Consider the following 13,108-nt stretch of genomic DNA (forward strand, 5'->3'; position numbering starts at 1 on the left):
GATCATTTGTTTTTTATGGAACTTTTTAATATTGCACCATGATTGTTGCTTTTACATCTGAGCTATTGCTGATGGAAATCTTTTCTCGTAGATTCCAGGACATGTTGAGTTCCTGCCCAAACGGATGCTTTATAGTGCAAAGCAAAATTTATTTCTTGTAGTTTTTGGATTTGGTCCCACTTACAATGAAATTGTTCTCTATCGGGAACAGACTGATGCCCAGTCTGTCAATAGTAAAGGAAGCACAATAAAAGGTTTCATTTGATTCTAAATTCTTCACTTATTCTGAAATGTCAGTCACTATCACCATTACGTTTCATTCTAATTCTTCATTTAATTTGAAACATCAGTCACTATCACTATTATTGAGACATATCTGTCTTGTGTAGGTCGAGATGCGGCAGTTATTGGCCCAAGCGAGAACCAGTATGCCATTTTGGATGATGATAGGACAAGTTTATCATTGTTTATCTTGCCAGGGACTTCGCCTCCACAAAAAGCTTCTGAGAACAATGGAGCTCTTGATTCAAACTCATTTTCAGAGACCAATGTTGCTTCAGATCAGGGACCTTTGGTCTTTACTTTTGAAACAGAAGTTGATCGCATATTTTCTTCTCCTCTAGGTAAATTAAGCTGCTTAATTTATTGCATATAAGAAACAGCTAATAGATGTTAAAATTACTCAAGTTAAGAAATCAGTTAATAATTCATGAAATTATAAGCTAATTGTTACGCTTTGTTAGTGTAGAATCAACCATCCTGTATGCTTGCCATGGTAACCATATTGGATTGGTGAAGCTGGTTCAAGGATATCGTCTTTCAACCGAGGATGGTCAAAATTTATCTACCAAAACTGAAGGGAAAAAGTCAATCAAGCTGAAAGTGAATGAAGTAGTTCTCCAGGTAGATACTTCATATTTATATCTATATTATTGTTCAACTATAATATATATGTTAATTGAAATTTTCTGAATACTAGATGCTTTTATGATTGTCCATGTTTTTTTTTGAAGAAGAGTTTGCTTATATTTCAGCAGAAGAAACTATGATTGCCCATAGTTGAAAACTTCATTCATATCACATAGAAATAAAAGGATATCCTGTTCTTGCTTTTGTTTGCTTCTTTTCCTTTCTCTCATGTAGCATCATATTGATTATAGAATATTTTGTTTAGGATCAGTCAATAAATACCAGTATGTAAGGGAATATTATGACTTCTGATAGAATATTAGAAAATTTCATGTGGCCAAATCTAAGTTTTAGTTTACATGCTTCAACTGTCTGTGCAGGTTCACTGGCAAGAGACCTTACGAGGTTATGTTGCAGGAATATTGACTAGTCACCGGGTGTTAATTGCATCAGCAGATCTGGAGATACTGGCCAGTAGTTCTAGCAAAAACGATAGAGGGCTTCCTTCAATATCCTGCATTTATATTTATATCTATATATGATCTTGGGATGAAGTGGACTGTGTTTTTTTTAATGTTTCTATAGATGTATTAGCTATGAATTTAGTCTTTGCTCAATATTGCTGAGTAATTACATTTTTATTTGCCTTAACTTGGTTGCACTTTAGATCTCTTCTATGGGTTGGCCCAGCCCTTCTCTTTTCAACTGCTACTGCAATTTGTGTACTTGGATGGGATTGCAAAGTTCGCAACATTCTTTCCATTAGCATGCCATATTCAAGTAAGCTCCTCTCAGATACTTCAGTTTTGATGCCATTTTCTTTCTATCTTTTTGAATTTTCTCTGCTGCCTTGGATAATTTTGAGTTGGTGAGTTGGATCGAACCTTCTGCATAATGGCCATGTTCAGGGGTTTCTACTGGAGGATGGTGTTGTAACCAGTATTCAAAGTGCTTCAGTTGATTGCTTCTTGGCATTTCTTGATGTGTGTCCTTTACAAATGTGTTGATTTTTATCAGGACCTTGGTCTGTAATATATTAGCAGTTTAGAAGCATTGCATAAACAGTGTAGTAGTAGTAGTTCAAGATCTTACATTGTATGTTCAAAATCTTGCTGTAATCTGTAGTTGTCAGCTTTCTCATTATATGTACTGCAGTGTATTTGTCCGCTTTCAGCAACTATATTGTCTCAAGAGCTGAACCCTTGTTACAACTTATTGCAGTGTTAGTAGGTGTTTTGAATGATCGGATATTGCTTGCCAACCCAACAGATGTGAATCCTCGACAGAAAAAGGGAGTTGAAATCAGGAGTTGCCTTGTAGGACTTCTTGAACCTCTTCTCATTGGATTTGCAACCATGCAACAATATTTTGAGCAGAAGCTTGACCTTTCAGAGATCCTATATCAAATAACATCAAGGTTCTTTCTTCTTTACTAGATATGATTTCCTATGTTTCTATGATTTGATGATTATTGTGTTACTGGTGTCCCTCGATTTTCGGAACAATGAGCACCTGAATGGGCACTAGGCTAATGCACTTAGACATGATTTAATGGGTCTCCAAATCATTAGGCCACAGTTACACTATGCACATGGTGATCTTGCCATTGATATCCTATAATCCAGCTCAGTCAACATTCAATAAACTTCATAGTAGGATTGGTATGGTTAGCTTAGTTGATTTGATTGCTGGACTTCTGGATATACCTGTATCTACTGAAGTCGTCATGGGCCATCTGTATTGCAACTACACATACAATTCCTATTGTTTTGGATGGTTATTTGTGGGAAGGCTGAATTTCCAACTTGTTCTCATTCCTCAAGGTTTGATGGCTTGCGCATAACACCAAGATCTCTTGATATCCTTGCTAGAGGCTCCCCTGTTTGTGGGGACCTTTCTGTATCATTATCACAAGCAGGTCCGCAGTTTACACAGGTGAGGCTTTCATTTGCGTAGCACATTATCATGCCCATTTTATGTGAATCTGAACTCTAAAATGAGTGTTGCATAGGTGATGCGGTGCATCTATGCAATCAAAGCCCTCCGGTTCTCTACAGCTTTATCAGTTCTGAAGGATGAGTTTCTAAGATCCAGAGATTATCCACAATGCCCTCCCACATCACTTCTGTTCCATCGTTTTCGCCAATTGGGATATGCATGTATCAAGTAAGTTATTTAATAATATTAAAAATCTAAGGTAACTCATACAGTAAATTTGAAGTTTCTATGGAAACGTTTATAAATTAGTTATATTTAGAGTGAGTACTTTCATGGCTGTGGTTGGACTTTAGTTTTGCACTTTTCTTTTCTTTGTTAGAAAACATGTTTTATTTCTTATCGTGAACTGCATGTTCATGTTCTCTCAGTTTTAACCCCATGCTACTTGTTTTTTTGTGCGATTTAATGAATTATGTAAGTAATCTGTCACTTTTCTTTTCTTTTGAATAATTCTGACTCCTCTTGGTAGTCACTTCTGTTAACAAAAGGACTGCTAATACTCTCAGAAACTCAGATTAATAAGATTTTTTTAAGCATACTTGACATCAAATTTCTAAAAGCGAGACTGACTGGTACTAAATTGGAAGAGGAAGCTATTAGTGCCGATACTTCTAACTCTTATCAATTAAGGAACAGTATACTCAACCAATTTTTGAATATTGAGACTTGTAGCCAAACTTTTTTACTCTTTTGGGTGTTTGTGTGTGTGCGTGTGTTGGTTTTTGTTATGTTTGAATGGCAAGTGAGTTTATTAAAATAGGCTAAATTAGGTGTTTCATTCCAACACCTTATTGTGGAGGAAGGCCCTGTTTAGCTAGGTATTGTAATCCTTAATCCTTACTCTTTTAATAGCTTATACGTCTTCATTAAAAAAAAAAAAGTGAGTTTATTAAAATAGAAAATGAATTCAAGGAAATCCACCCACCAAATTAGCAGAGGGGGAAAGGCACATAAAACTCTTCTCCCCTACTGCTGAAGTGGGTTCTGCGGTGGTTATTAGGTGGGTGTTTGGCAAGAAATATGTCCCTGTGGTTCTTATCTACTTTGATGAGATTGACTACATCCTTGCAGATCCTTGTTGTTTGTAGTTCATAGCCTTTGTAAACTCTTTATGTTGTTCCATTTTGACATGTTATTTTTGTTGATTTATGAGTGCTTTTAATGTATTCTTATTTCTCATTGCTCTAAAAAATAAGATAAAGTTGATAAAAAAATTCCATGACCCTCGTTTTCTTTTTATTAACTTAAATGACTTGAAGCATTATTACTAAACTACCCCTCTTGAACATAACTCCTTATTACTTCCTAACCACACCTCCAAACAATGTAAAACCTGTACCATGGACTCATCCCAACATTCTAAATATGATAATTCTCTCACAGACATACACAGACAGTGTAAAATGACTAAAATACTTTTACATGGCATGTAACACTCTCCCTCAAGTTGGAGCATATATGTCTAAAAGCCCTAGTTTGTTACAAAATATTACCAACTTGATCACTAGACCAAACAAAGAGGGTAACAACTTCCTTGTTGCTTTATCTCGAATGAATTGGTAGTCAACCTCTATATGTTTGGTTCTTTCATGAAATATTAGATTGCTTGCAATGAAAATAGTTGCCTGATTATCACAATATATAGTCATAGGTTTTGTAGCACATAAATTTAACTCTTGAAGAACTTCTAATCCTCATCAATTTGCTTACAGTATGAGCCATAACTCTATACTCGACTTATACACTTGAACAGGCCCCCACTTTTTGCTTCTTGCTTTTCTAGTTGACCAATTTTCCTCCTACAAACATGTAATAACTAGTAGTCGACTTCCCATCAAGTTTAGATTTAGTGTAGTTTGCATTCGAAAAAGCTTCTAGCCATAAATATTGATTATGGGGTTAAAAAAAACTTTTTTTCCAAGTGACCTTTTAAGTATCTCAATATCCTCCAAGTTGCATCCAAATGAATTTTGCATGGACATTCCATGAATTGACTTACCACACGGAAAATGATCAGGAGTAGCATAAATCAAGTTCCTAACCTTTGATACATTGTTTTGTCTTTTAAGTCCATCATTGCTTTCATCATGAAGATCTTTGTCAGCTTCCATAGGTGTTTCTATAGGTTATGCATCTAATAAGTCATACTCATGTAGCATATGAATAACATACTTCCTCTGAGGTAAGATAACTGTTGCGTCGCTTCTAGCGACTTATATGCCAAGGAAGTATTTTAAAGAACTCAAATCTTTGGTCTATAAATGTTTGGTGAGGTGCTCCTTTACTGCCTCAATTCCTTTCTTATCACTTACAAGATGATATCATCAACATAAACTAGTAACACTACAATTCCAGACGCTCTCTTCAAAACAAAAGAGAGTGATTATAATGGCTCCCCGAAAAATCAAATGACATTACTACCTGGCTTAACTTCTCAAATTATGCTCCTGGGCTTTGTTTGAGTCTAGAAATTACCTTCTTTAATTTTCACATCTTTCCAGTCTCCCTGTCAGTAATATATCTAAGATTGTTCCATATAAACCTTTTCTTCTAAATCATCATGTAAGAAGACATTTTTAATGTCCAACTGATACAAGGGTCATCCCTGATTAACTGCAACAAATACCAAAATTTAGACAGAAGTCAATTTGGCAATTGGTGGGAAGGTTATGCCATAAATTTGAGTATACCCCTTGGCCACCAATGTAGCTTTATATTTTACAGTGTACACCCACGACATCCTACAACTGTAGTATCGGAAGGTGGATCACATAAAATCCATGTCCTTTGTTACTTAGTGCCTCCATTTCACCATCCATAACATGCTTCCATTGAGAAGACAACATGAGGAATGATATAGAAAGACAAAGAAATAACAAATTCTTTGTAATGATTTGACAAAGAATCAAAAGACTCATAATGAGACGACAGATGTCTAGTGAACATACGTACGCCCTTACGAAGAGTAATGGGAACGTATCAGTTACCTTGGAAGCGGTAGACAAAGAGGAGCATGGTACATGCGAGAGAGAAGGAACTTTGATGGGTGTCTAAACAATTTTCCTCTTTTGGTATACTTGTAACGGCTTTGGTGCAGTAATAGATGGTGGCTGGCTAGGAACATCTTCCATAGTAGTATGAGTAACTATACTTGTATCTCCAAGAGATGGAGTAGATTCCTTGTCAAAGGTAGAGAAAAAAGGGACATCCTCCAAGAATGTCACATCAGCAAATACACATATTTTTCTAGTGGAAGGGTAAAAACATTTGTATTATTTTTTTATACAAGAATAACCTAGAAACACACACTTGAGTGCGGGAGGAGACAATTTATCAGTGGAAGAACCAACGACATGAGCAAAACCTGCTCATCCAAAAGTACGAGGATAGAGGGGAAACAATGTAGCTATCAGATTCAGTATTTGGAGAAGAAATTTTCTTGAAAGTACTGAAGAAGACATCCTTTTTATAAGAAAACAAGCAATAAGTACAACATCACCCCAATGCGACTTAGGAACATGCTTATGAATTAGCATAGATTGCCCAACTTTTAGAAGATGACGATTTTTTCTACTCTATTTTGTTGTAGAGTGAATACACATGAAGATGATGAATTATCCCATGAGTTTTACAGAAGATATCAAATTTCTGATTCATAAATTTCAGCCCATTATCAGTACTATAAATACAAAGAGATGTGTCAAACAGGGTTTTTATTTCATTATAAAAATTCTGAAATACATTGAACACTTCAGGTTTCTCTCATAAGTGGTACCTAGGTAGTACGACTGAAATCGTCAATAAATGAAACAAACTACTTATAGCCAAAAACACTAGAAACATGATAAAGTCCCCATATATAGGAATGAACTATCTTGAATAAACTATTGTTTTTGTTTGACTCAAAAGGAAATGAAGTTGATGATGCTTTCCTAGTTGAAATGATAAATTGGATGACAATTTAAGAAATAGCCGAACCAAGTTTGCTGGAGAAAGATGTCCCAACCATAAATGCCATTGGAAGGGTGAAATTGTAGTATGTAGAACAGATGGAATTTGATGTGGGGAGCCTTCCAGGTGATATAGTCTTCTTCTCTCTTGCGTGGAACTAATCATCCTCGTCGTTGTGAGATCCTGAAATACACAATGGGTAGGATGGAAAGTCATTGAGCAATGCATGGGACTTTATAAGTTGACTAATTGACAACAAATTTAGAGGAAACTTAGGAAAAAATAGTAGGTTGAACATTACCTAGTCCATGAATAGAGGAGACAAACCCATCAACAAGGGTAACATGTTTAAAATCAGAAGATGACTAAAATCGGTGAATAATGATGACATATGGGATCAAGAACTTGAGTCAATAGCCTAGGAAGACACAGGACTCACGTGTAAAGTGGGTATACCTAAACTGGCTAGACTGGTTGTAGGGAGTGTAGGCTGAGCTATAGATGTCGAGAAGGACATTGAAATCCACTAAGCAATGTGTTGGTTAGGCTGTTGCAAATCATCAGGAGCACTAGGTAATATACTCACTGCTCGACTGGAAGAGGTCTAAGTGCGGTTTTGAATAGAAGAGTTGGCTCATGCTGGCTTACCAAACTTGTTCCAACACTTATCTGAAAAATGGTTTGTGCATCCATAATGAACACACCTTATACCACCCTTACCATCATTGCAACCTCTGCCTTTACTTGAGCCATCATGGCTTCTGCCTCTACCACTTCTACCACGGTCTCATACAGATTTTCATTGTCCTTGACTGTTAAATGCAGCTGCATTAACAACTTTAACTTCCTTACTATCCTTGGATGTAATTGCCTTTTCTGCATGTATAACTCCGTTAAAGGCTTTAGAGAGTGGTGGAATGTCATCAAAGGCAAGTAACTGAACCTGAAATATGTCAAATTTCTTATCCCAAGCGATCCAAAAACTTAGCAAAATTTATCTACCCCTGTTGTTTAGGGTTTAGGGTTGAAAGGATGAAAAATGCTAAAATACCTTGCAACTCTTTTAGTAATTAGTCACTGTTCTTTCACCCCTCTAATGCTAAATAGTTTAGCATATAATTCATACACCCTAGACAATTTCCTTTCCTACGCATACAAGGCTTCTAAAGACATCCACATTTCCTTTACTGTCTCACAATTCATGATTTGAGTCTTCAATTTTGAATCCATACTATTGAGTAACCAGGTGATGACATGGTTTTCCTCTGCTTCCAATCATGTCTAATGGGAACTAGTGGATCATTTCTAGAAAATTTCGACTTCTGTTTAGCCTTAAGATAAATATGTACTGACTTAGATCAACTGAGGTAATTCTGACCATTTAACTTCTCTATACTGATCAGAATAGTATCTTTCTCTTCGGAACTTCTAAATTTTCTTGTGGGAGCTATTATCTGTAGCATTATTAGCTGAGCATAAAATATATTTTTCATTTGAACAGTGGCAAATTTTATGAAAGACAACTGAAACGGAAAAGCAAGCTACAAGAATGGCAGGTCAAAACAAGAAAAATGCAAAGAACAGGTAAAAGAGGCAAATAAATAAAGCTGGTGGATCCAAAGGGATAACAAGATGTTGATGAGAGATACTCCCTTTGGCAGACCTAGGGACATGAACCCAAGAAACATCCATGGAGGATGTAAGGTTCGTAATATGGTTGGAATACTGATTTAACTGTGTAGGCAGGCCTAGGCAAACGCAAAAATATGATTCTAAGAGACAACAACATCTGAGCACAAATGCACTATCTCATCATAATAATACCAAAGCCACCAAGCAGGAATGGAGGAACCAGAAAAACAATGCAATGACCATTAAAGTTTCCAACCATGAGAAGGCTAGAAAAGATTTGAACACAAAGCAATATGCCCTTTAAAAGAGCTCTAATTTCACCTTCAACTGCATCACTCCTGTCAATTGCCCCACATATACCAGCAGGCCCAGGATAACCAAAAAAACTTCTATCGTTAACTTTAAATGTCCAACAGGAGGAGATTGCTTTGACCTTTTAATATGATGTTTCCATAAGTATAGGAACCATCTGTTTCCTTTTTTTGTCTTCTCTCCCCCAAACAAGTGAAGGGTTGGATTATCGTCCTCAATGATGGGGAAATATTGACTTTGTAGTAGCTGGAGTACTGTTTTGTCAATCTCCTTCTTAATGGTTTCATTAACTTTCTTTATCAAAAAAAATAAAAAATGGTTTCATTAATTTTAGAAAGTGTAGTAATTAAGATTTTATATCGAAACCGTACATTTCATCATAATTAAGCCACAGGTAGAGCTTGCATGTCATTTTTCTCTGCACCTCAGTTATTCCCAGAAGGGCATTGCCTTTTTGTCAAGTTTCAGATGTCTTCAAAGTCAATGAAGTGATACGCTGATCAATTTCTATAGGCAGTTTCATTATTATCTGTTTATTATGAAGTGATGCTTTGATCAAACCCTAAACCCTTAAGTTTTGTACACATGACTATTGCATAGCATTGCCTGTCCATCAAGTTCTCATGTATAGAAATGATACTATGGTGAAATTTTTATACTCAAGTGAACCATGTCATTTTTTTCTGCTTCCTTTTTGGATGGATGACTCTTGCATGACTTTGGCAAACATACTGCATCAGAGCGTGATGTACCTGCTAGGAGCATCATAGAAATTGCTCAAAGATTGGATAATTTTTTTTTAACACTAAAATTTTCTTGTTTATATGTAATTGCTTTTCTATTGTGACTTTCAGGTACGGTCAGTTTAATAGTGCCAAAGAAACCTTTGAAGTCATCGCAGATTTTGAGAGTATGCTTGACTTATTTATTTGCCATTTGAATCCTAGTGCAATGCGACGCCTTGCACAGAAATTAGAGGATGCTCAAACAGATTCAGATCTTAGACGTTATTGTGAGAGAATTCTTAGAGTCCGCTCAACAGGATGGACTCAGGGAATTTTTGCCAATTTTGCTGCTGAAAGTATGATTCCTAAAGGTCCAGAATGGGGTGGTGGAAACTGGGAAGTAAAGACTCCTATAGATTTGAAGGGCATCCCTCATTGGGAGCTTGCAGGAGAAGTAATGCCATACATGAAGACAAGTGAAGGCACTATACCTTCCGTTATCATGGATCATATTGGTATTTACTTAGGTGCAATTAAAGGCAGGGGTAATGTGATTGAAGTCAGAGAAGACAGTTTGGTTAAGGCCTTTAGTGGTGAGAATAAAGCAAATGGGTTACAAACATCTTTAATCAAGGCAAATGGAGTGTTGGGTGCACATTTCAATACAGATTCACTAATGGGTGACACATTATCCAAACAGGCTGATGCATCTGCAGTAGATGAGCAGGCAAAAGCTGAGGAAGAGTTCAAGAAATCCCTTTATGGCGAAGTGGATGGTAGTAGCAGTGAGGAGGAAGAAGGAACCGCAAAAGCCAAAAAGATACGCATAAGAATTCGTGACAAGCCTGCTGCATCTACTACAGTCGATGTCAATAAAATTAAAGAGGCTACGAAGCAGTTTAAACTTGTTGATGGAGTGGGTGCACCCGTTCGAACTAAATCACTTTCTGGAGGATCTCAAGACCTTTCATCAATTTTGGGCCCACCAGTTCTTCTTCCTGTGACCACTGCTACTCCTACTTTACCTCCTGCAACATCTGCTACTCCTGATATGTTTGGCACTGATTCCTTGGTGCTGAACTCGACAACTCAGGCTCCTCCAACAACTATGGGGATGGGCATCACGCCAGGACCTATCCCAGAGGACTTCTTTCAACACACCATATCATCTTTACAGGTTGCTGCCACTTTACGTCCCCCTGGATCGTACATTAACAGCATGGATCCGAATTCTAGGGCCGATGTTGCTCGAGAGGCTTCTAACCAGATTAAAGCAACAACTAGTATTGGTCTTCCTGATGGGGGCATCTCTGCACCAGCCTCTCAAGAACCAGGTGTGCCTATCGAGTCAATTGGACTTCCAGGTGGTGGGGTTCCCCCACAAACCCAAGGTCAAGCAAGTGGTTCAGCTCCACAAATTACTCCACAGATCCCAACATCTTCAAAGCATATTGACCTTGCTTCATTAGAAGCTCTGGCTCCCAATGCTGGGGTTAATGCTGCTAAACCTCCAGTATCATCACAGCCAGCAGCTGTGCGCGCTGGCCAAGTAAGTTATGAAACCCTTCCTGTTTCCCATGTGTCATTCATTCAAAGTGAATGGGAGTTCAAGGTCTTGGCATCTCTTGTTGGCTGGGCCTCCCATTCTCTTTGGAAAGCTCATTGTAATCTCCCTTCCTTCTCAATGAAATCACTCTCACTTTTCAAAAAAAATAAAAAATTGACCTCTGAAAAGTTAACTTAAATCACTGTTCGGCTGGAGGAACTACCTCTTTTGATACCAATGTTGCTTATCTGAACCTGCATTTAGTTCAACCTGCATTTGCATGATAGTATGCCCCACATGGATGTTCAAATTACTGACATGAAGTTCACCTCAGGTTCCTCGTGGTGCTCCTGCTGCTGTTTGTTTCAAAATTGCACTTGCCCACCTTGAGCAGAACCAACTTACAGATGCTTTATCCTGTTTGGATGAGTCTTTTCTGGCACTGGCAAAAGATCAATCTCGTGGAGATGATATTAGAGCTCAAGCCACTATTTGTGCACAGTACAAGATTGCTGTTACCCTTCTTCAGGTTTAGTCTATACCCTTGCTTTGGCATGTGTTTTATTGAAATTAGGATGGGTTTTCTTCATACTCATGAAGCCTATAGTTTCATCTGAGTGTTTATCCTAGTTATTTTTCTTGTTTGTATTTTAAAATATGAATTTGCTGATAATGGCATACGTTGAGAGCATGTTTTTTTTTTTGTTTTATGTATTCAAAATTGTCAAAAGATAGCTTGGATAGTTCTGAACGGAAATTTTGCTTCAAAGTCAATGCAGGGTTGGGTTTGTAGAGTGTGTAACCACCATTTAAAAAAAAAATTGAAAAAAAAATGGTTGCATAGTTTACTTTTCATCGCATCTTGTGCTAAGATCACTTTTCCTTTGGTGCATTAGTAACCATTCTTTGTTTTTTTTTTTTAACAAATGGATAATCATCGTCAATCATGTGTATATAATGCAGGAAATTGGACGACTCCAAAAGGTCCACGGCCCAAGTGCGATCAGTGCAAAAGATGAAATGGCAAGACTGGCCCGCCATCTTGGTTCTTTGCCTCTTCTTGCAAGGCATAGAATGAGTTGCATTAGAACAGCTATCAAACGTAATATGGAGGTCCAGAATTATGCGTATACGAAACAGATGCTCGATCTTCTCTACTCGAAAGCTCCCCCGAGCAAGCAGGATGAGCTAAGAAGTTTGATTGACATGTGTATCCAAAGAGGATTATCCAACAAGTCCATTGATCCAATGGAAGACCCCTCTCAGTTCTGTTCTGCCACTCTTAGCCGTCTATCTACTATTGGACATGATGTTTGTGACCTATGCGGAGCCAAATTTTCAGCAGTTACAAGCCCTGGCTGCATCATTTGTGGTATGGGAAGCATCAAGAGATCAGATGCTCTCGCTGGGCCAGTGCCATCACCATTTGGCTGATATAACAGTTAAAAGACTTAAAAGGTTGTTCAATTTTGTCTATATCTCTGGTTCCGTGCTTTTCTTTGGAACACTTATTGGAGCAGTGAGAGGCCATTGTCTCATATTATTGGCATGCGATTTTGTTGTAAAATTATGTTGGTTTCTTCATATAGTCACTTTTCATGTAATGGTTCATTTATTGTTATTTTTTCCGCCCGTGGATGAAAGTGGGGCTTCATAGGTTCTGGATTTGTTTTTTGTGCAGTTGCTTGGTATATTGGTTCAGGTTTACACTATTTGTATTCCTTTGTAATTTTGAAAAGTATTTGATACACCAAATTGAGCATAGTCTCTGTTGAAGATTAATGTATGTCAGCCTGTTCGTGCAAGTTTAGATGGTGTCTTCTTTTAACTTTATTTTCCCTCTCAATCGTAAAATTGATGAGAATCTTAACAAATGTACCTAGAGTAACATCTTGCATGAAGATCACTTGCTCTGGTTGGAGAAGCATGCGTAGTTGTAATCTTCTACCCCAATCTTCGATGCTTGTTTCGTTATTCATTGAAAACTGAATGACTGTCTCAAGGGGTTGAAAACAAAATTAGAAAAAGAATCAAG

At 37.3% G+C, this 13,108-nt stretch overlaps 1 protein-coding gene across 2 annotated transcripts in view; it reads left to right on the forward strand.

Annotated features, from left to right (window-relative positions):
* Window positions 1-12,878, forward strand: part of LOC137940537 (uncharacterized) — a 44,155-nt gene extending 31,277 nt beyond the window's left edge. For both annotated transcript variants that reach the window (XM_068785653.1, XM_068785654.1), the window contains exons 14-24: window positions 92-254; window positions 390-623; window positions 749-903; window positions 1,290-1,418; window positions 1,572-1,689; window positions 2,131-2,326; window positions 2,733-2,844; window positions 2,921-3,075; window positions 9,657-11,076; window positions 11,408-11,602; window positions 12,037-12,878. In XM_068785653.1, coding sequence (XP_068641754.1) covers window positions 92-254; window positions 390-623; window positions 749-903; window positions 1,290-1,418; window positions 1,572-1,689; window positions 2,131-2,326; window positions 2,733-2,844; window positions 2,921-3,075; window positions 9,657-11,076; window positions 11,408-11,602; window positions 12,037-12,507 — 3,348 coding nt within the window. In that variant the 3' untranslated portion in view covers window positions 12,508-12,878. The remainder of the gene's footprint in view (window positions 1-91; window positions 255-389; window positions 624-748; window positions 904-1,289; window positions 1,419-1,571; window positions 1,690-2,130; window positions 2,327-2,732; window positions 2,845-2,920; window positions 3,076-9,656; window positions 11,077-11,407; window positions 11,603-12,036) is intronic.
* Window positions 12,879-13,108: the final 230 nt, after the last annotated feature.

Source organism: Aristolochia californica, unplaced genomic scaffold (assembly GCF_029961685.1).
Source record: "Aristolochia californica isolate CCGP_79_NKW_82.1479 unplaced genomic scaffold, dmAriCali1.0.hap1 SCAF_9, whole genome shotgun sequence".
Lineage (NCBI taxonomy): Eukaryota > Viridiplantae > Streptophyta > Magnoliopsida > Piperales > Aristolochiaceae > Aristolochia > Aristolochia californica.